The 23,616-nt window shown below is 46.0% G+C and overlaps 1 protein-coding gene across 1 annotated transcript in view; it reads right to left on the reverse strand.

Annotated features, from left to right (window-relative positions):
- The window catches only part of SGTB (small glutamine rich tetratricopeptide repeat co-chaperone beta), a 134,605-nt gene extending 125,435 nt beyond the window's left edge, over positions 1-9,170 (reverse strand). Inside the window, exons 1-2 of the mRNA XM_086962963.1 lie at positions 9,075-9,170; positions 3,266-3,387 (exon numbers count right to left, since the gene is read on the reverse strand). Coding sequence (XP_086819089.1) covers positions 3,266-3,365 — 100 coding nt within the window. The 5' untranslated portion in view covers positions 3,366-3,387; positions 9,075-9,170. The remainder of the gene's footprint in view (positions 1-3,265; positions 3,388-9,074) is intronic.
- Between the last annotated feature and the right edge of the window lie 14,446 nt (positions 9,171-23,616).

Consider the following 23,616-nt stretch of genomic DNA (forward strand, 5'->3'; position numbering starts at 1 on the left):
TACCACGTGAACCATCCAATAGTCTTTCTTCTCAGGCTCTAGCAAGGACTCTGGGTAGTGCAGCAACAAAAGTGTTTCTGGAGATGGGTGGTTTGATTTTCCTAAGTATGTATTGTAGGCATAATTCTGTATCGATGGAATTGGCAATGTGGGCTTACATATTGACAACAAAGTCCAATCACTTGGCAGAAAATTCAGGGTTCAATGGCCATAGTAGAGAACGTCAAAAGCATTGACTATTAATAAAATAGTTTAATAATAAAAAAAAATGTAAAACATTGACTATTTGGCTTTGTCACTTTTGTTTCCCATGTGAAGGGAGTGGGTTAGAGCAACAGCACGGAGCGGGACCAGGGGGAAGATGACCTAGAAACACATGCACTCTTAGCGAGTGCTGCAACTAGAAGAAAAAAATATTTTTGGGCCAGGACAAATGAGTAGAGGAAGGTACTAGCAAACAAAGGAAGCAGTAATTTGGCTGTGCTCCAGGAGAGGGAGAAACACATAAAGAGGTTGTCAAGCTGGCACTCACCGACGAAACAGGAGCCAGCAAATCAGAGTGATGATAAAAGAACAAAGCTGATATGGGAATTGTGCAAATTACAATTACAAAAGTTTTAAGGTGCTTGCAAAGTTTATTCATAAACATTAACAGACGTGTTTCATCAAGTTAACTTTGCTAATAAGACAATAACCACTTTCCGAAACAAAGGAAAATCGTTGAATTCACTGGGGCTTTCTACTTCATCCAAAGCGTTTTCTCATATTGACAGGTTCCTCTTGTTAATAGCGGTTTTGCACTGTGCTCTACAGAAGATCACCTTATTTCTGACACAAGTGGATCTCGTCAAGGCAGAGCAAAAACGGCATTTGATCACCGAACACCATAAATCAAACTATCTATTGGGGTTATTTTGTTGCCCTTTCAATTGTTTTAGGAGTAAATTGTTAACAATCAAAGAAATAGCATTAAACGTGGTGAGCACCGAATCCTACCTGGCAGTGAAAGAAAGAAAAAGACAAAAATCACCAGGTCTAACATTTATCAGATTATGCGATAGATCACGTATCAACATGGTGCCATTTGGATTTTAGGCCCTATCCTTTCGTTTCTAGCAGAGGAATTATAGCATGGTTATCTAGATGGCTAGTAGTAAGCTGAACAGTGACCGGCTAAATCACTGAAGTTGATTTTACGTCTAGTGCGCTCAATTAAATTTATACCTAAATCTCTTCTAGTGAAACATAATCAATGATAGAAAAGAAATCTCTGCTACAGTATGTTGGCTTAATTTCCTCATCCAGGTGGGAAGGTTCATGAACATTAACTATATTTCTCTCGATGAGAAGTTTATATAAAATGACCCCACCATGGTCAGTTTTCAAGTGCGGGTTGGTGCGTTCACTTCTAGTAGAAAGGTGGTTACTCTGAGTAAAAATGTCCCAGGTTTTGCATTAAAGTCACCCCCCCCCCCACACACCCCCCAATATTAATGCAAGTTTGGTGGGACCATCTGGCTTAGCATTTCTAAGGGCCGTATTTACCTTATTAAATAGTTACAAGAAAATAGTAAGATCACATGAAGAGAAATTATTTATTGTTACAGATATTACGGGTTAATAAGGGGAAGGCCCTTGGCCAAGTTACATGAGACAACTACAGATACTAGAGATTAGTAGCAAGCATCACAACATGACAATTTACCAGCTACATAAATAACCAGCTACATAAATCACCTGTAGCCCCACTTGAGGGTGAAGGCATTGCATATGTAGCAAAACAAGTATAGCCATCATGAAACACATCTGTTGTTGCCCATGTTTCTTAGAAAAGGATAGCATTCTTGATTGGCGTGATCCAACTGATGTCTGTAACTTTTGAAGCTAAACCCGCTATTTTCCAGCTAAGTAAGCTGAGTGTAAATGTCTCCTGAAAACAGACAGGAGCTGGGGTGCGGTCTTAAGTCTTGTAGGGCTGAAAAGAAGCACCTCAGGAGGGACTCACCTATCCTAGTGTGCATGATGAGTGTTTGAAGAAGGATCCTATGGTTGATAGTATCAAATGTAGCTGAAATATCAACTAAAAACTCAGCCAATTCCAGTGATTTTCAGATTCCTGGAAATGGCTGTGAAAACGTGCAAGGTTATAACAACTGAATGCCTGCTTACAATAGTTTTCTACTCTTTACCAACAAGAATTGCGTAATTGATTTTTTCCAGGACACACCTCTAAATGGTTAGAATAATTAGTCAACCTGGCCTTTAACTGAACCCACTACACAAGAGGAGATCGCGGTTGAAGGATTTCACTTATCAGTCTTAATGGATTCCATCCTCCCCATACTAAAAAGCTATATTCTATTTCAGTAAAGTCCTCTGAGGTAACAAAAATGTGATGCCTGTGCATGATAAAACATCTTTAAAAAGAAATAGATTAATAAATGTTCTGTTCTTAATGTTTCTTGGTGAAGAATGATCAAGAAGTATTTGGAGCTAATATTACAAGTAGTAACCATGGTAAGTGGTAACACTGGTGTAACTAAATTTGTTGGAGAACCTTCCTGTAGTATGAGCAAAAGACTAGTATGGTCATCTAAGATCATGTGTATTAGAAGAACTCCTACTTAACACACAACTATATTATTGTGTAGCTTATTCCCCTTCTTACCTCTTCCACCTTGAACACAAGATAACCAATTAGGACCTCACAAATTCAACCAATCATTTGACTACAAATTTTGAGGCTACTAATTTCTGGAACAAACACACTTTTACACTAGTTATGAAAATGTCCTGCAAAACAAATGACAGATTCACCCATGCCAACAGCTCAACCTTCTTTTACCTGACAAAAGGTGCAAAGTTACCATAAATATTGACATTTGAAAATAGTCACTAAATCACTGAACATCAACATTTCTGAAACAGTAAAGATACAGTATTTCACAGTGTCTTCAACCTGCTGGAGTTAAACCTTGGCTTCACTTTTCAAAGACCTATGCACTGAATGGACGACCTAAGAAATAACCTATCTAATGCTGAAGCTGGCTTTCACCATCAAGGGAATTATTGTCTGCAGGCAGATTTATGATTGTCAAAAGTAATTAAAAGAAGCAAGTATATTGGTCATATATGTGCAAGCCTTTTGAAATTAAAACACTGCCTTCCTTGAAGTAAAATTAAGACACTCACTTCAAAAAACCATTTACTTCTTTCTTTGGGCAGAGAAAGATCTGATTTACTAGATTGTTAGCTTGTGGATTACCTTCCAGGCTTTCCTGTTCATCTGAAGTGTAGGTGTCCACTCGACTCTGCTCTCGCAGAAATTGGATGACTGCATACACGAGATGCTTGACTGAGGACATTTTACTAATCTGCAGGTTTAACCTAAATAAAAAGATTGAAAAACAAGTTAGATGTGCTAACTATTTCTCAGCAACAGAGTTTCACAGATGAAGCATTTGGTAAACCATGTTAGAAAGTTTCTTATACAGTGTACCCACACGTTTAAGGTTGGGAAACAGTTGGAACACCGCAGTCTAAACCACGAGTGTTCCGACTACGCAAGCTAAACCACACTTGCCTTAACCACGCAAATGCCTTAATCACGCATCTGTGTGGTTAAGGCAAAGCGCGGTTTAGCTGCTGCAGACGGAAGCAGGAAGACGTCACAGCAAGCGTTGATGTAAGTGGGCCTGGGTCTAGTTCTGGGCTGGGGGCGGGTTGGGGGTTGTTTTGTGGTATTTTAGTAGGCTGGGAGGGTCAGGTAGTTTTATGGGCTGGGGGATCAGGTTTGTTTCGTTGACAGTGGTGGGTCGGGGCTATTTTGTGGACTAGTGGGTGTAGTGGGGGTTCTTTTGTGGACTGGGGGTAGGTCGGGATAGTTTTCTGTGTTGGGGTAGGGGTTGGTTTGTGGGCTGAGAGGTGAGTCGGGGTTGTTTTGTGGGCTGGGGGTAGTTGAGTAGTTTTGTGGGCTGTAGGTGGGTCGAGGTAGTCTTGTCTGCTGGAGGTTCGAGGTAGTTCTCAGGGTTGGGGGGTTTGGGGCTAGTTTTCAGGGCTGGGGGGGTTCAGGGCTTGTTTTCAGGGCTAGGGGGGTGAGGTATTTTTTTAATTAGGGGTTAGGGCAAAATGCCTCAGGTAGGGGGAGGGATAAAGGGGGGGGTGTTTTTAGCTTAGGTCAGGGAGGGAGGTCGCAACCTTAGCCACGCATACCCCATTACCATTCATACCTTTACCACAAAATTACGTGGTAAAGGCATGAGTGGTAAAGGAATGCGTGGTTAAGACGCATTCGTTGTTTAGGTTGCGTGGTAGAGGCAAGTGTGGTTTATCCACTCGTGGTTCTATCAAACAACCTTAAGGTTTTATGGCACCAGAAGGAAGAGTAGCAGCCAGGCATTTAGCAACTATAGTTTCAGAATTCTAGAGGAGCAAGGCTTTTAAGCCGTTGGGACATTACATTAAGTCAGTTGAAGATTGCAAATGGATAATAAGTATTTTCCAAGGGGAAGGGGCTTGTACCAAAACACTTCTACCCCTCATTTCTGTATCTTGTAATAGGGTCAGCAAGATAGTGATGAAGACCCCAGGAATGTGGAGTAACAGTATTGTAGCCGGTGTCAGGAAACACAATCCAAGGAACATTGTCCCTGTAGTGTACAGAAATGTAAAATAGTTCCATGAATTGCTCCTCGACTCCAATTGTCCTGGAGTACTTATTTGTAACACAAAATAGCCATTGGATAATAAAGAAATCTTTAAAGAATACTGCTGGACATTGTATATTATGTAAATGCAATACTTCCGTGACCAGGGATCTTTAAAGGGTGAAGATATCGCCACTTCCCAGCGTTCTGAAGGTGATTTTGGGCTCTAAGGAGTCATGTTCCGGCATATCAGTTAGTGAGGCTTGGTGTGCCATCAGGGCATGGCGTAGTTGTAGATATCTGTAGAAATGGAATTTGTGTACTGTTAATTCTGCCTGGAGGTCTGTGGAGGATTTCATGTGTGAACCTACCCACACATCAACCAGTTTGGAAATGCCGATTAAGTCCCCACGAATGAAGTCTTGTAGTAGGGCAGGATGTGCAAGCCACGTACCATGCACCAGGGAGTTTTCCTGCATTGATTTGTGATCCCATCGGATCCAGCGGACAGCTTTTCCCCAGCATAGAGGAGGCACTTGTGTTATCGACATGAGGAGTGGGTTCCCATACAGCAGCTCCTCTATATGCTGATGGTCGATAATGTACAGCTTAAGCCAGAACACCGGATTCTCATGGCCTCCAAAGATCCAGTCCTTAATTAGTTTGTTCAGGGATGCCCAGTATTAGAGACACAGGTCAGCCATGGCCATCCCACCAACATATGTAGACAGTATGCATTTATGATAGGCAAGTTTAAGTGTAGCTCAGAGGGTATACACCTGTTACAACGCAACTTTTACAACTACCTACTATTACAACGCAACTTTTACAACCCAGGTCACCCAGATTGTGAACCTTTCACTGTCTTCTGCCACGGTTCCGGGATGCTGGAAGCAAGCTATGCTGCTCCCTTTACTGAAGAAGTCAGGGCTTGAGGCTACGGTACCGGGGAATTATCGTCCTATATCTTTGCTACCTGCCCTGGCGAAGATCTGTGAGAAGGTGGCTTTTCGCCAACTGGACAGCTTTATCGAAAAATCCAATGCCCTGCACCCGGCGCAGTCAGGGTTCAGAGCAGCCTTTAGCACAGAGACAGCTTTGGTGGAGGTGACGGAGGCCATTCGAGAGTGCTTGGATGGTGGCGGCAGAGCGGTCCTGATTCTTTTAGACCTCTCTGCCGCGTTCGATACCGTCCCCCATAATCTCCTCCTTGCTAGACTGTCTGAGATTGGCATTGGCGGCAGGGTACTGGCTTGGTTGTCATCCTTCCTTTCTGATAGGACGCAGCAAGTATGGATGCCGCCGTTTGCCTCAAAGGCCAAACCACTCTGCACAGGGGTCCCTCAGGGCTCCACTTTGAGCCCGTTGATGTTTAACGCCTACATCACCCCTGTGATATACCTGGCCGAACAGCTTGGGGCTAAGGTCATCGGATACGCTGATGACACCCAGCTGCTCTTTACCTGGCCGGATGACCAGCTGGATACAACGGCTGTTCACCTCTGTCTTTCCTCGGTGTTTCATTGGCTGGCGATGGCCCAGCTTAAATGCAACGAGGATAAGTCAGAGGTCCTCTTCTATGGGTCCTTCCCCTCCAACTTTAAGAATGAGTTGTGGCCCCCTGATTTTCCTAGTCCCAAGGTGATGGGAGGCCCGGCTAAGAACCTCGGAATTTGGTTTGGAGAAGACCTCAGATTTGAGAACCATATCAAGAAGCTGTCAGGGACCTGTTTTGCTACGCTAAGGGCTTTAAGAAAATTCTTCCCTCTGCTGCCCAGAGAAGCTAGGGAATCGGTTGCGCGTGCCCTCATCTTGTCCAGATTGGACTATGCTAATGCTTTGTTTTGTGGTATCCCGGCGTATCTGGTCAAACGACTGCAGGTTGTCCAGAACGCCGCGGTCCGCCTTTTGTTTAGCATTCCGAAATGGCAGAGTGTTCGGTCACACATGCGCGCACTTCACTGGCTTCCTGTAGCTCAGAGAATTATGTTCAAATCTCTCGTGCTGTCATTTAGAGCTGTCCACGAGCTTGGCCCCGGCTACCTGAGGAAGCGCTTCTCTTTCTACACTCCCTCTCGCTGTCTCAGGTCAGCCTCGCTGGCCAAACTGACTCTTCCCCGCTATAAGCGGGCTAGGCTGGGCGGCCAATCTATTTCTGTGGTAACTGCGAAGGCTTGGAATGCTCTCCCTCTTCATTTGCGTACCGCCCAGTGTCTATCCAAGTTTAAGAAGGATCTCAAGACCCATCTGTTTGTTTGTTAGGTCTAGGCTGTCTCTCTGTGTTATGTTTGGTCACCTCCGCAACGCGCCAGGATACTCCCCAGTAGCAGAGCGCGCTACAAAACAACCTATAACATAACATAACATAACATAACATAACATAACATAACATAACATAACATAACAACGCATACCATTACAACGCATTGCGCTGGGGGGCGCTCTAGGATAGGGAATAAGTATAATTTACTATCCAACACCTTCCCTAGTGTCCACGGGGACTGGAGTTAGAATAGTAAATTATACTTACCACTATCCAGCACCTCTAAGCGCTATGCGTTGTAATGGTATGCGTTGTAATGGTCGCGTTGTAATAGTAGGTAGTTGTAATGGTATGTGTTGTAACATGGTACATCCAGCTCAGAGGCCATACCAAAATGGAGCAGTATCTGAAGCAGCCGGGGGCCTGAAATATCTGGGCGACACATATAGAGCAGCACATCACCTGCATATAGACCTATGCGACCCTCATAACCACCACAACTAATCCACATTGCTAGAGGTTCCTTTGCCATGGCAAACAGATGTGGGGAGAAGGGGCAGCCCCGCCGGGTGCAGCGACCAATGGGAAATGTAGGGGAGAGAACACTGTTGACTCTTACCTGCTCTCGAGGTTTGACCTAAAGAACTTAGACAAAGGAGAGGAAGCATGGCCAAAAGCCTATCCTGGTAAGTACCTGAAAGGACCAGTCCAGGGAGTAAAAAGCTATTTTGCAGTCCAGTAACAGAAGCGCTGTGGGGCCTTAGAGTATGTGGTGGTGCATGCAACGATGCGGCATAAAGCTGCATTTGTTCGGGTGAGCCTGTGTCGTAATCACCAACACTAAAGTATTTTGGTGTAAGTTTTGAACTCTGTGTTGATCGGCAAAATAGGGCGGTTAGAGGAACAGTCATCCGGAGGTTTCCCAGCCTTATGAATGACAACTTTGGTGGCTTTTTCCAGTACATCTTTAATTCATTCTTTAAATGTGCTTTTTTTCCAAACTTCCGTGTAAGCATGCAGCAGTAAATGACTCATTTTGTTTAGAAACTAGGAGACAGACTGAGCTATCTACAACGGTGGGATATCGTCCAAAGACTTTGTGCGAGCCCTTTCCTCAACTGCATCTCTCCCTGAGCAGCTTCCCCTCGTCACTATCTTTACACAGGTTTTTATCAGCTCCTTCCCCGTGAGCCTCTCGTGGGCACATTACTCAATTCTCTAGAGCAATTCCTCGCTAGTATGCCCTTCACAACCAGCCTCGTTTCTGCTACTCATCAAGATCCAGCTCGCCAGCATCAACACCACCTTCTCGCCTCTATGAAGCACATCACTTCTTAGCATCTTGTAAGTACATGGCTCACTACTCTCTCTTCACCAACCCCTCCTACCAGGCTCTCATGAGCACCTCTACCTTAGACGCAGCGGCCGCTCATTAACACCCCCTCACACGCGCCCCATCATTCCACTAACGAGCAAAATTTGGCCTCTCATCAGCCCATCGCATATTATGTGTCCAGCACTTAACTCAAGTCTTTCATCAGTACCACATAATCTAGCATCTCGTGTTCTCTCCTCAGCACCCTTACACACCATCATAAGAATCAACTCCATTATGCATTTTTCATCAGCCTTACATAATCTCCTTCCATACCAGCAGCTGCTTCCTTGACACTCCTTTCATCATCTCATCTCACGCGCTGAACGTTCCTCAACTCATCGCACCAGCCCCTCAGCTGCAGCTCCCGCTTGTCATCTATCGCCTCTTACTCATCACTATCCTGACAAACTCTAGCCGGCTCTATCCCTCCCTCTCAATAGCCACGCGTCCAGCCCACGCTCTTTCTACTTTGCTCGCGCTCTGACCAGCGTCTTCTTCATCAAAATATCACCACCTACCTCTTCCTGAGCCGTCACACTGCATCTCTTCTCGAATGCCGCTCATCAAAATCAGCCTGTCTCTCCCTCCCCAGTCTGTCTCACCTCTGCATCTTGTTATACCTCCCTGCTAAGGGTTTTATTAACCCTTCCTTATTCTAGTGCCGTAGTAGACTTATGGCGTTCATTTATTTTTTTATGGAGGTCGGACTACTGTTCTTTTCGTTAAATAATAATGTCGGTAACGGAGGAGCCGCCTCTGCATGCTACAAGGCCGGCAGCTTTCTTACCTGGCACAGAGGATCGCGCAGGGAGACTGATGCAGTCCGGCAGCATCGCAGCAAGTCCAGGGCTGGGAGGGGCCCTCTGCAGCTGTTCGCTCTGCGCTGCTGCTGCTCGAGGGGGGCTGGTCCCACACTGCCAGCGACACTGAGGAAGGACAACGCGACTTCCTGACGAGGCCACCTTTGAACAAGTTTACACAGTCAAATTAGGGATCGCAAAATCAACCTTTTTTCCAAACGGTTTTTAAAAATTCTTCCGGCACCCAGCAGCGGATGAGTTAATGATCTGGGCCCAACAGCAACTGCTTGAGAAATTCAATGAGGATGGAGACATGAGCACTGATGATTGTAATTGCATTGATGTAGCGCTTACTGCCCTAGACTAAGGGTCGGAGCGCTTTTTGGGGAGTTACACGCTATTCTGGAACATAAAAAGGATTAGTGGTGAATTAGTGTAGCATACATGCCACCATTTTGGAAAAGGAAAGTGAGAGATTAAAAAAAATTAAAGAATCAGGAGAATGTATTACTTCCATGACTTCTATTGGGGCCTGCATCGCGTTTATTGGCATGTATGGGGCTTGCAATGAGCTGCTGCAGGATCAGATACCAGAAATTCAAATATATGTTTTTTCCATACCTGTCAGGAACACAGAGGAATCCAAAATGTTCTAGCTATCGCAACCAGTGCTTTAAATGGAGAAAAAAAAGTGCAGGTACTCATTAAAATGAGCTAGAGACGTGGCAAGTGGGCGGGGTTAGGGGCGGGGCTACGGGAAGATATGATCATACATAATGACTTCTGTACGAGTTGCAGCATATATCAAAACACATGAGAAATGTGTTTGTCAACAAAACATATTACCTCATTACACAAAATGACAGCCAAACAGTGATATGTTAACATTTCCTTGTTTTGAGGTATTTGCTGGAGGGGTGGGCAGCAGCGTCACTAGGGTTGGTGTCACCCAATGCTGTAACTCATGGTGTCACCCGTGCGGTCTGCACCCCCCTAGTGCCGCCACTGAGCGCCGGGACTCTGTTAGGCAGAATACTAATCAAGCTGGTTCCCAAATGAACTCTTTATCTTTTGATTTACAATTATTCATGGTCCAGAAACCTACGCCTGGGAAAGTAAACGAATGCGGCATGCAAGTTTCCTTAGGGCAGCAGGTTCTTTCCTTTGCAGCCTCTCCCCTGATCAGGACAGGAATACGGAAAGAGATTAAAAGATTAAATAAATATGGAACATAAATTAATTTTCGTTTCACCATTGTTTGTGCCAAAGAGATACAATTTACAGGGTTTTAACTTTGTAAATAATCATTGTAATTAGTTGGTCGCACTATTACCTTACTATAAATATAATGTTTATATTTCTGAAAGGAAAGCTCCTTTTAGGTACTTTTAGATCCGTATCAGTAATTCGATTCAATATGTATGCAAATCCTGGCGTTTTCATTGATCTGCTTTTAAAGCATGTAAGGAGCTGAGAGGGCATCCAAAGAAGTGAGCTGCGAGAGACTACCTCCCAAGCAAGGAGCCATGGCATTGAACGCAGATCGGGTGGGGGTAGGGGCCGTAAGCACTTTCATCGCTGCACACCAGATTGACAGTGCAGGGTCTGTCTAGAGACCCTGCCCTGTTAATCACAGTGTGACAAGTGCCCACTCAAACCCCTGCAGTTTGGGAACAATGAAATTGGCGCTGCTAATCTTCAGCAGCAACTCTGCTAAAGGGCGGCTCCTTCACGCATCATTTAAATGCAAGCTGCTCGGAAGCCCTGGAGGCGATGGCCTTGCCCTGAGGTGCAGGAGATGCATAACCTGAGCCTGCCATCATGGTACCGGTACCCTTCTGGTCTACAGAAAAAGTGCCGGTACTGACAGCACAAATATTCGGAAGTGCCGGTACTCAGTACCGGTGAGTACCGGCCCAAAAATATCACAGTGGTGTAGAGAGGAAATTACCTCCAGTGAGTTATCATGGGCTAAAGAAGTCAGACTCTCATTAAAGGAAGCTTATGGGAAGTTAGGAGTAGAACTAGATGCCCAGTTAGGACACACCAATATAGGCAAAAAAGAACTACGGTCGTTGGGAGCGGATGTGTCCCGTACTTGTGATCACGAGTACCTTCGGCAAAAAATATCAGTGTCCCATATGATCCAAGTATGGAATTCAGAAGATCATCCTTACCCGTACTTGGATAGGCTGCCGAATCAGAAATTAAGAAGAGAGGTTTTAAAACTGAGAATGGGTGTAAACCCCTGTTATGTAAATACCAGGGTTAAAAACCTCATGATTAATAGTAATGGTAATTGCACATGTACATTAGGCTCCACCTGTGACATTACTCATGTTTTATTAGACTGCAGGAGGACCCTTGATATACGTAAGGAGATTTTAGGCCCGTTATTCAAAAATTACAGGATTACGAATAGGAAGCAGGCTGCAGAGCTCCTGGTGGGGATGGGAAACCTGGATATAGCCTGCGCCTTGGGGAAATACATGATTCGAGTTAGGGAGCTCCTCCAGAATACAGAGTTATAGGCATATGTTATCGAGACTGTACTCTAATGTATGTATTATGTTTGGAAGGTCTAGTCAGATATGTTTTCTCATGTGTTTTTAACATCTCAGGAGGATACTGTTAGAAATAATGTTGCCAGGGTTATCCTCCGGGAAATGACTGAATTGCAATTTTATACATTTTAACTCGTGTTTTTATAAAGTTTATAAATGTATAGTGTATACTTTTATGGTTGTAATAACTCAAATAAAGTTTTAATGACTGACTGAGTACCGGCCCATTTAAAGCACTGATCGCAACAAGAATTTTAGATTCTATTAAGGACATGGAGGCAAGGATTATGCTGTCTCATTTCTTTACTGCAAAACACAGCAGCCAATGAAAGTAAAACTACAGTATTGAAAAACCACAATACCCAGGAGGCTTTGAACCATGCCTATATCATTACAGCCAATCACAGCATACATTAACATACAAAGTAGAGAGACACTAATCTGGCCTCCTCTTTCTTTGCGCGAATTAGTCCAATAAGAACAAACAAAGTCTTAAACTCTCAACGGAGAGATGAACAGTTCCTGTAGGAATTCTCAACAGAGAATAATCCATAACCAACAAAGGAATCCTCTTCTGTCAAGAAGGTACAGTAGCTCCATCCGGAGTAGACACTCAACTCTTGTTCGAATCATTTCCTGAAACAGAAAAACAAGTTTGAGAAAGGGAGCCCACAACTTCATTTCTCATTGGGTGGGCATAAAAGTTGTTAAACAACATAACATCAAAACAACTTTACAGTTGCATAACTGTCCCAACGGGTGGGATAATCCTCGCCTCCGTGTCCTTAACAGAATCTGAAATTCTTGTTGCGATAACTAGAAAATGTTGTATTCTATGGCAGGACCGGAGGCTTCTGATTATGCTGGTTCAAAGCTCATCAATCATAGCATCAGAAACGTGAGGAATAGGTTTACAATAAAACACTTTAAACATTGAATCAGAAGACCAATCAGCAATCTTGAGGATGTCTTCCAAACAGGATCCTAACAAATATGCTTTAGAGGCCATGGCTCCCCTAGTGGAATGAGCACCATTAACAGAAATGTCAATGCCAGCCTCTGACATCACCCAACGAACCCACCTGGCTAAGGTAGCACCAGCGACTGGTTTAAAATGTTTCTGAACAGAAATAAGCAATTGACCCAAATGCTCAGCTCTGTGTGCAATAGTACGTTCTCCATAACATTTCAAACACTGTAACACGCATAATTTGTTATTATGTGGAAAAGCAGGATACTCCACTGAACGAGACATGGTCTTAGTCTGTCTTGTGATAACAAAAGAAACACCCTGTGGAGAAAACATCTTACCAGCCAAGTCTAAGTCTCGAACATCCGATACTCTATGACATGAAATAAGACAAAGTAACATTGTAAGCTTTGCAGAAAGCTGCTTCAAAGACAAATCACCATTATCGGGCCAGGATTCCAAAAGAGAGAGAACTTTATTAACTTCCCATAAGGTGGAATACCTGGGCCGAGGAGGATTAACCACACGGACACCCTTAAGTAACTTACAAACCAGGGGATGCATCCCTAAAGGTTTCCCATCAACCTGATCATGTCCAGTTGAAATGGCGAACCTGAAATTATTAACTGACCTGTAAGCTAGGCCCGATTCAGCACATTCTGACAAAATTCAAAACTTCAGTTATATTTGATCCCACGGGATCCACCTGTCTTGGAAGGCACCAACCCACCCATCTCTTCCATGAAGCAGAATATCGTTTTTGGGTGGAAGGAGCCCAAGCTTGCTGCATAAAGCTGGCAGCCGCCTGTGAAAGGTCTGCCATGCTCTCATGTCTCTTGAGAGCGTCCACACCATCAGTGATAACTGATTCTGCAGGACCTGCGGATGGCTCGCCGAAAACTGGAAGCCTGAAGGGAAGGTCCACAGATAACTCCAACAGTGTGGGAAACCACGACTGAGTCTACCAAAACGGAGTCACCAACACTAGTGAAGCTCTCTGACGGCGGACAAAGGCTGCCACCCTAGGAATCAGAGCAAACGGAGGAAAGGCATAATTCCTCTGCTGCCCCCAATGCTGCAGGAACGCATCCATTCCCATCGCCATCGGGTCCGGCCTCCAACTGAAAAACAGGGGAAGTTGGGCATTGAGGCGTGATGCAAACAGATCTATCCGGCATGGGCCTCGCATAACCATGATCTGAGCAAACAGCGAGGGGAGAAGCCTCCAGTCGCTGTAATCCCGAAGGACCCGGGAATTCCAATCTGCAATCTGATTGAATTTCCCCAGAAGATACTCTGCCACTACAGAGATCTTGCCATCCAGGCAAAACTGCCAAAACTCCTTCACAATGTGGGCTAGCATGCAGGATTTCGTCCCTCCTAATCGATTGATGTATCTCACCGCTGAGACATTGTCCATCCGGAGCAGAATGCAACAATTGCTCTTCATGGGTGAGATAGACCTGATGGCAAAGCACCCTGCCAACAACTCTAGACAATTTATGTGTAACCTTAGTTCTTCTGCTGACCATCGTCCTCCTGTGGTAAATTCCCCACAGCAAGCGCCCCAACCCCATTGGCTGGCGTCAGACTCGACGACCACGTCCGGGCGGTGCCGAAGATTGCTCGCCCATTCCAGGCTGTCATGTGCTCCAGCCACCACTTAAGCTCCCCTCGAGCTTCCTGAGATAGGGGAATGAGATGATCGTAATGAAACTTCCTTTGAATATAAAAGATTTTTAGTCTCTGAAGGGCTCTGTAGTGTAAGGGGCCTGGGAAAATGGCTTGAATCGAGGATGCCAGGAGGCCCACAATCCTCGCTAGAACCAGCAAGGAAAAAAATTCCTTGGACAGGGTAGTTTTGATCTCCCTCTTTATTGACCTGATCTTGCTCACAGGGAGTAGGAGTTGAGCAGCCACTGAATCTATCAGGAACCCCAGAAATTCCATCTGTTGGCCTGGAAGCAGCACTGATTTCTTGACATTGATGACGAACCCCAGCTTCTGTAACAGGGACATTGCCCACTCCGGATGAGTGAGGAGGAGATTCCGATCCTGTGCCAGAATTAGCATGTCATTCAAATACACAATAAGACGCACCCCGATCTCTCGAAGACGAGAGACCACTGGTTTGAGGAGCTGAGGAGAGACCAAAGGGGCGCGAGCGATACCAGTACCACTGCCCTTTCCATTGGAACTGCAAGAACTTCTGATGTGAGGGGCAGACAGGGACAGTAAGGTAAGCATCCTTCAAGTCCAACCGGACCATCCAGTCTTTCTCCAACAGGAGATCTCGCAAGAGGTGTATACCCTCCATCTTGAAGTGGCGATACACTACTTAAGTGTTGAAATCTCTCAAGTTTAACACAAGGCGCTGACCACCACCCTTTTTCTGCACCTAGAAGACGTTGCTGCAAAACCCTTCTGGAATGAAGGCGCCCACGGCAATAGCCTCTTTGGCTAACAGCTCTTCTAGATCTGAGTCTATAAAACTCTGCTCTAGATTAGAAAAAAGGAGAGGGGGAGGGGGAAAAGGCTTGACGAAGACACTCCAACATTTCTATCTGGTAACCCTGCACAGTCTGAAGGACCCAAGCATCTGAGGTGAGGTGAGCCCAAATCATCACGAAGTGACGCAGTCTGCCCCCTAGAGGGGTGGCCGGACACACAGGACTTACCAGAGGGTTGGTTGTCGAAATTCTTGTAGCCTCGGTTGACACCCCGGTTGAAACGGCCTCTGAAGCAGCGCGATCTGGACGGGTAGAAACCCGTTCTTGAGTGTAACCTCTGCCACGCCTTGGGGCATATCCTCGTTGAGGACTGGTATTTGAGTAGCGGCCGATCAAGCGTCCTCTCCCACGCCCGGCCCTACCAGAGACCTGGTAAAGAACTCTTTTCAAAGATGCCTGAGATTTGTCCAATGAAGCGAATGTGCTGACAAATTTGGCTATATCTTTAACAAATTTGTCCCCAGATAGTTGACCTTCCGCCAAAGGCCCTGGTTCTGATGAGGCCAGCTCCACTAACTGAGGATCAATCCTGAGCAGGACCGACTTTCTTCGTTCTGAAGCAAGGGCGCAGTTAGCATTCCCTAACATACAGATAGCTCTTCGAGCCTAACCAGCCAGGACTTCAGGGTGGATGGCAGCACCTGTCTCCTGAGAAGCCGGTCCTAGGCCTTCTGAGGCTCCGGGCGAAAGGGAAGATGTGAGGCCCCTCTAAGTGACATCACAGAAAGTGACGCAACGGTGGCGTAAGAGAGGCGCAAGGGGCTTGTAAATCTGCCCCTTAGTCTCTAGTAAGTGGGCTCCTTGGCTTCTTCCGTTTATAGGTGTGGACAGAGCCGCAAGTTAAGCATGTGGGGTGCATTTGATAAATAAATAATAATCACTCATTTTTATAAAGCAATAAATGCGACTTTTTTGCTGTTTCTAAGTGCAGTAAATAACATATGGTGCAATTTTCCAATTAATGGGTAAGAGAAACCAACAATTTAACCACCTCAGACAGGTGAAAGGCTGAATCTTACACGCTGGAAATGAGTCATGATCTTTAGAACACCGCATTTGGGAGCAGCAAGCATTTAGCTCACAGATCCATACAGCTGGTTTTTGGGCGCTTGGTTGTCCAGGTGCTCAGCGAGTAGTGTCTTCTGTCAGAAGCGAGAGATTGCAGTACAGGAGATAGGTTCTTCTCGGGTTGTTTCCATCCTGGTGGATGTGACAAGCCACATGTGGCTTCCCTCTGTGGGACACTGTAACCAGCTCTTGGAAAAATATTGCTGTGGAAGTTCAATATACTCTTAAGGGTTCACACTCAAAATTATACTTTTAAAGCAAGGATAATCCATTGAGGTTTCTGGTTTACTGACTTCAATTTGGCAAACTGAGGGCTTTTTGCGGTCCAAGAAAAATAAAAGAGCAGACTCCCCTCTGTCCCTCTACTAATGGTCACACATTAATATATTCATTTAATCTCCAACAAAGATACTGGTATAAATTATGGAATGGTGCCCTTGCGAACACATTGCTAACCCAAATAATCAACAATAATCAATAGCACTAGACTAACCACTACGCTTGGATTCCAGAACAGTTTTTCCCCAATTAAAACGCTTCAACACCTCTTCAGAGGAAGAAAGCACTACATGAATGCACTTGCAATACAGTACGATAACCAAAGCATTCTGTTTGTGCTCTCTTCACTACTTTTTCTGAACAGGATTCATGTCTGCTTGTCGTGAATTAATTCCTAAATCTGCATATCAATCAAATCAATAAAACATATATTTATTTACATCATTGGCCTTTAAACAACACAACACAACATTTATATCCATTACATTACACTATATAAATACCTTATAAAACATTATTTTTTATAAGAAGAGAGCAAATACATATATAATGGTAAATACCATCTAATAAGACCATAAACAACTACCCATGTAAAATACATTTTCCAGTAACGGTGAGTTAAATAAGTGTCACCACTCACCGCAGTCTCGTCCAGAGAGATCTGAGTTGCTTTCCCTCGAGACGATTTCTAGTGCAGGCCTGTGCCCTCTCTGGCGCTCAACTCCTCTCTGGGATGTGTTGAATGGTACCTTCGGGTCACACAGCCATAGCTACCGAACAACATGAAGTACAATGAGCTAGAGCGGCCTGCCGAAGATCACACAAAGTGTGTGCATGCCACAATAACATCTAGGTCGCTCGTCTAAATGCCACAGACCCAGGGTGGTAATTTCAGGATTACAGGATGCCAGCGAGGGGTCGGGGTGAATAGGAACTCTACCCATCGACCAGTGATGCCCAGCTTCCACACGTGACAAAGGCTTGGGAGATTTCTCCAGCCGGTGTTTTTGCATCGGGAACGGAGGGGCCAGGGGGCGGGCGTTCCCCCGGGTGGGGAGATGGCATTGAACCCAAGGCTCTTCTCTGCTCTCAATTACCCCCTTTCTGTTGTGTACCCCCTTTCAGGATGCCCCCACCCACCCCCACTGCTTGCAGGTGTCTCTCAGCAGGAGCGGCGAATAATTTGGGAGAGGATTAGTGTGTGAAGGGGGTGTCCAGGCTGCTATTAATATGATAATTCTGGGAGGAAATGGCAGCTTAGGTTGATGAGAGGAGATGACGTGTCAGCACGCTGCACGTGACGTCCAGGTCAGGAAATCAGGGTCTCTAGGCCAGGGGGGCATTTCTCGGTTTTATACTTGCACTTTAGTGCTTCTCGTCGGTCCTGGTCATACACCTCAGATTTCACACTGCAGAGTAGCCCTGGATAAAGCGCTGAGCGGGGGCTGGCATAAAATCATGTCCAGGGCCGTCATTGGTAGCGCTTTCGCGCGCTACCAGATTGACGGCCCTGGGACCCACTGTCAGTCACTCATGAGCAAGGCCGGCCGGCGTCACGTCACCACCACCAAGGCACCACCACCACCACCAAGCTAGGTGGTGGGGTGCATGCGTCACGTTGCGTGCGGTGCTTGCGCAGTCGCAGACAGTGTTTTTCCCGACCTCCTTCCCTGCCTTACTTTTACTGCCTGCTGCGGGCCGGCCCCTACGCGAGCGCGACGAGAGTGCAGCAGCGCTTATTGCTCCTGCCCATTATTATAATTTATGTATTCCCGCTGGCGCTGCTGCCAATTTATTTATTCCCGCTGGCGCTGCCCGCAACTGCGGGGCCGGCGGAGGGGCCCCCCTGAGCGTGAGGTCCTGGGCAGCTGCCCATACCGCCCATGGCTAGGACCGGCTCTGCTCCTGAGCCTGGAGAGCCAATTCGAGTATTTTCGCCAAAGGACCTGAAAGGTCGAGGATCTTATCCTGGCACGCTCTCAGCGCGCGGTCAATCCCCTTCTTGGGGTCGTTTTTATATTTCTTCAGAAAGGTGGTCATTGATGTGTCAATGTCTGGTTTAAGGGCCAACTTAAGGGCCAGATCAGGACGGGGACATTCGGACTTGAGAGGGGCTCTGACTTCCTTGTCAAACCCCTTGCGCAAGTGGGTTTGTAGGTACTCCGCCACTGCAGGGTGGGGACCAGTCGGAGGATCTAGGATGGACGATGTCCGAGGGGTCGAACATAAAAGGGGACTGATTAACTGGTGAGGAAGCATGTTTGCGCTTCTTAGTGCATTTGCAAGGTTTGGAAGAGTGGGAAGAATCTGTGTCCGTATCTGTGTCAATGGTGGTGTCAGCCACCGGAATAGGGGAGGACTGAGGAGGAGGGAGGGACAAGACGACGCCCTTTGCGCCTTCCTTGGACTTGTAAAGTTTAGCATAGCAGTGGAGATTTGGCCAGGAGGACTCTGGGGATTCACGGGGTATAGGAGATGTAATCTGACCAGGGCCTGTGGGAGGAGGAACTTTAGGACCTGTGGGGACGAGCAGTTCTAGTTTCTTAGCTAGAGGTAACAGGGCGGACGATAGGGCTTTATCAAGTTTGGCATCAAGCTTTTTGTCAATAAGGTCCTCCATGGACTCTTCCATATAATATTCATCATCCCCCTGCTCACCGCAAGCATCAACTTCCTCCTGATAGCAATCAAATTCTGCCATCATCCACTAGAAAAAATATTCCAAATCACAGTGCCCAGAGGGAAGCTCAATTATCCAACCCTAAGAAGGGTGTCGGTTGGGAGCAGTGCCTGGCGCAGGAGCCAATAAAATATCAAGAAAAACACTCACAGAGTCACAGTCACAGTCTAGGACTAATGGAGGAAAAAACCCCGTATCTGCAGCCAGCAGAAGGGGTCCCAAAAATTCAGGCTCTAAGGCCCTGTGTACCTTAAGGGTTAATCAGGTGCCTGGGGATCGTCCGATCTTTAAACAGTTAATGAGGAGTGAAAAATGGGCCCCAAATTTACTCCTGGCCTGCTGCGGTATTCCCAGTTCAGCCCGGGTAAAGGCGTCTCTAATCGGCACTGATTCAGGGCTGCGCGCGCGTTAAGACGCGCGCGAGCTCTGGGGACGCACGCTGAGCACTTGTGAAGGCCTCAGCGTGCTCCCCGCTCACAGAGGTGGGGGCCAAGCCGCTCTCCCCGCGTCCGCGTTGCAGCCAAGCGCTGCCGGAAGCACGCGATGAGAGTGGCGGGGGCCTACAGCGCAACACGCCCTTCGGGACAAGCTAGAAAGAAGCGGGCCACGCCGCGGGGGAAAATAGGGGCAATATTGCACTCGGGCACAATTTAAAAGCACATCAGCGCGACAAGGACATTATACACATCAGCAACAATAAGCCTAGGCACAAGTAAATAATCAGAGTACAATAACACGATTTAGCATATAAGGTAGAGAGGCACTTATCTGGGCTGCGGAGCAGCAAAGAAAGAGGAGGCCAGATTAGTGTCTCTCTACTTTGTATGTTAATGTATGCTGTGATTGGCTGTATTGATTGAGGCGTGGTTCAAAGCCTCATGGGTATTGTGGTTTTTCAATACTGTAGTTTTACTTCCATTGGCTGCTGTGTTTTGCAGTAAAGAAATGAGACAGCATAATCAGAAGCCTCCGGTCCTGCTATAGAATCGCTATGGCAGTCAGAGAGAACGTGATAAAAATGTTGTGCACTTGCTTGCAGGAGCGGGTTACTGGAAGTGCATGATCCGAGTCACACAAGACCAGCCCCTGCCATCTGAAGCCCACTGAGGAATTGGGTTTTTTCATGCAGGATTCGGGAGGATGGACACTACCCTTGAAATCGGTAGTCTCCCGCCTGAATCGAGAAGGTTGGCGTGGGCATGGCATAGGGAAATATTCAATAATTTGAGCTGTGTGCATGTAAGTCTGTGACAAGATTGTCACGATCCAACAGTCTTTCTCCAGGTATACAGGGTGGACCCAGACCTACATCAGACTTGGGTCGAAAAGTCTGGACCCCTACGCACCCCAGCATTATTATAACTTCCAGCTATACAACTGGACGAATCGCTTATATACCTCAAGGGCCCCATGTCTGGCTCACCAGTGGATGCGTGCCCACTAAAACTATTAGCATCTTTAGCTCCCACTATAAACCCCATAGTGAAGAAGGTGCTAAATTCATCTCTTTACACCGGCACAGTCCGTCCATTTGGAAGCAGGCAAAGATTCTACCGCTCCTTAAAAAAACGACTGCCGACCTGAATGATCCTGTGAACTATAGGCCTATCTCCCTCTCCCTGCTCTCTCTAAGGTACTAGAGAAACATGTCAACAGAGTGATCACTGATCACGCAGAAAGTCACAATCTGCTGCACATGACTCAATCTGGCTTTAGGGACAATTACAACATGGAGACTGCTCTGTTGGAAGTGACAGAGCATTTAAAGGAAAAGCTTGACCTGGGGGGTAGAGCTGTCCTCATACTACTTGACCTGTCAGTGGCGTTTGCCACGGTCCCACATGAGAGACTTCTTGATAGATTAAGGAACATAGGTATTGGTGGAGTAGCACTAGCATGGATAACTTCTTTCCTGAAGGACAGAAACCAGGAAATATGGATTCCCCCTTTTTCATCCGCTGCACGAAAATAGGAGTCCCTCAGGGCTCCATCCTTAGCCCAACTCTTTCCAATTTATACATGCCCCTCCTTGCACCCTTGGCAAATGCCAATGGTGCTAAGATAATATCATATGCTGATGGACGCAGCTGATCTTTACCTGTGACATGGGTGCAGACTTTGATGGGGACAAAATCAGATCCTGCCTCAAGAAGGTGTTTGGCTTAAAGCTAACCAGCTGAAATGCAACCCTGACAAATCAGAGATTGTCTTTTTTGGCTTGCCTTCTGTGAGCAACCGGAGACAATGGTGGCCTGAGGAGCTGATGGTTTTTTCAGCCCAAACCATCGTAAAAAACCTTGGCATCTTCAGAGATAGGGTCCTCTCTATGAGATCCCAAGTCCAGGCACTGGTGGGTATTTGCTTTGGCATGCTTCACATGCTAATAAAGTTCCTCCCGCTTCTTCCAACAGATACCAGGAAGACAGTGGTCCAGGCTCTGGTGACTTCTAGACTGGGCTACGCTAATATCCTGTACCTGGGTTTGCTGGGTTACCTCCTCCAGCGCCTACAAGTGGTTCAAAGTTCTGCGGCCAGGGCGAGTCTTAGACCTAAGCCCAGGACGCACATGGCCCCTCACCTTAAGGCTCTACACTGGCTTCCAATGAAAGAAAGGATCAAGTTTAAGGCCCTGGTGATATTCTTCAAAGCCCTCCATGCAACGGGGCTAGCTATCTCAAAAAGTGTGCTACCCGCCACATACCAGCCATACCCTTAAGATCTTCCTCCTCTGACCTCGCCTGTGCACCCCCAAAGTATGCTTGACCCATATGGGGGGGGGGGGGGGGGGGGGCAGATCTTTTGGGTTTTTGGGCACTCAAGCATGGAACCAACTACCTGTCACCCTGAGAGCAACAACCGATCTGACAACTTTTAAGAAATACCTCAAAACCTGGCTTTTTAAGACCTAGACGTGCCTCTGGGTCCCGTCATGCATGAACCTCTAGCGCTGGGACACTCTTGCTGAGTAGCGGTACGCTTTATAAGATCCTTTCATTCAATCATTCCTTTGTGTTGATAAGGATAGTGGAGGGATAGAAGAGTGAATGATTTGCATTTAAATAGGAGGTAAGTACACCCGATGAAGTGTCAAAGCGCTTTTTGGCAAGTAGCACGCTACTCCGAAACCCATACAAGATTAGTGGTGAATTAGTAAAGGGAAATATGAAATTAATGAGAGTGGGGGAAATGTGAGTCTGGGAATAGACAGAAAGGTCTGGAAAATGTTTATTTGAAGATCATAGCAGCAAGGAGGAGGTTTGGAATTAGTAGAGAGGAGGGGGTATGAGTCAGGAATGGGTTTAGAAAGTCTTCTTTGGGAGATCTGAATAGTAAAATAGGTTTGAGATGATGCAAGGATGGACAGACAATCGAAAGCCCTGTTCCATCCACTGAAATCTCACAAATCCTTTCTGAACCTCTACTTTAGATTTAACATGCAGGACGCCTGGAGACCACAACGCCCAGACACTAGGGATTACATCTCTTACTACCCCCACCCTCCCCATAACTCATACTCCGGAATTGATTACCTCCTGATCTCTGGAGCTTTTACCCACCTCATCGACCAAACTAGTATTTTCCCATGACTAATTTAAGATCATTCCGCCATCACCTTATCCCTACTCAGTGACGAAACCATCAGCCCTGCGGTGCCTAAAAGTAGCATAGAGAATACTATTGCAAACTACATTGAAGATAATTCAAAGGCAGGTGTTTCCCTGACTACCTTCTTGGATGCGCTAGAAGCCACAGTGAGTTTCATTAATAGAAATACAATCAAAACCTAAATAAACCTTACAATAGCAACTGAGATGTAGAGATAAATCAAAACACTAGAAGCCTCACACATTGCTACCTTAGATGCCCACACCCTCTCCATCCTTACAAACAAAAAATATGAATATTTTATAATTTTAAATGAAAAGGCAGGGCAATGGGTTAATAAATACAAAAGCTTATATTTATCAGAAGCAAACAAGGCTGGTAAAATGTTAGCCTCATACCTGAAGCACAAGCAGACCAGCATAAGTATCACTGCCCATAAGGACAAGAAGAATACGCCTCACACAAACCCTCAGAAAATTGCGGACATATTCAAAGACTTTTCCTCAACTCTCTATAAGGATGGCCTTAAACTCTCCCCAGAGAATTGTAAAGTTTACCTAAATGATTTACAGTTACCCTCCATCTCCGAACAAGAGAAATGTATTATTAATAAATCCAACAATACTAGAAGAGGTCATTGTAGTGGTCAAATCACTTAAACTACACAAGGCACCTGGACCGGATGGCTTTAGTTCCAATTTTTACAAAACATTTGTTTCCACTCTAGGCACGGCACTTCTTTTTTTTTTTTAACTCCTTAACCGCGGGGCAAAATTCCGCCGTGGTGCAGGAGTTTTATTGAGTGGGCGGGGCTGCGTCGGCCAACGGACGTGCATAGCACTACTGAGGTAG

This window comes from Lissotriton vulgaris, chromosome 3_1 (genome assembly GCF_964263255.1).
Source record: "Lissotriton vulgaris chromosome 3_1, aLisVul1.2, whole genome shotgun sequence".
NCBI classification, from domain to species: domain Eukaryota; kingdom Metazoa; phylum Chordata; class Amphibia; order Caudata; family Salamandridae; genus Lissotriton; species Lissotriton vulgaris.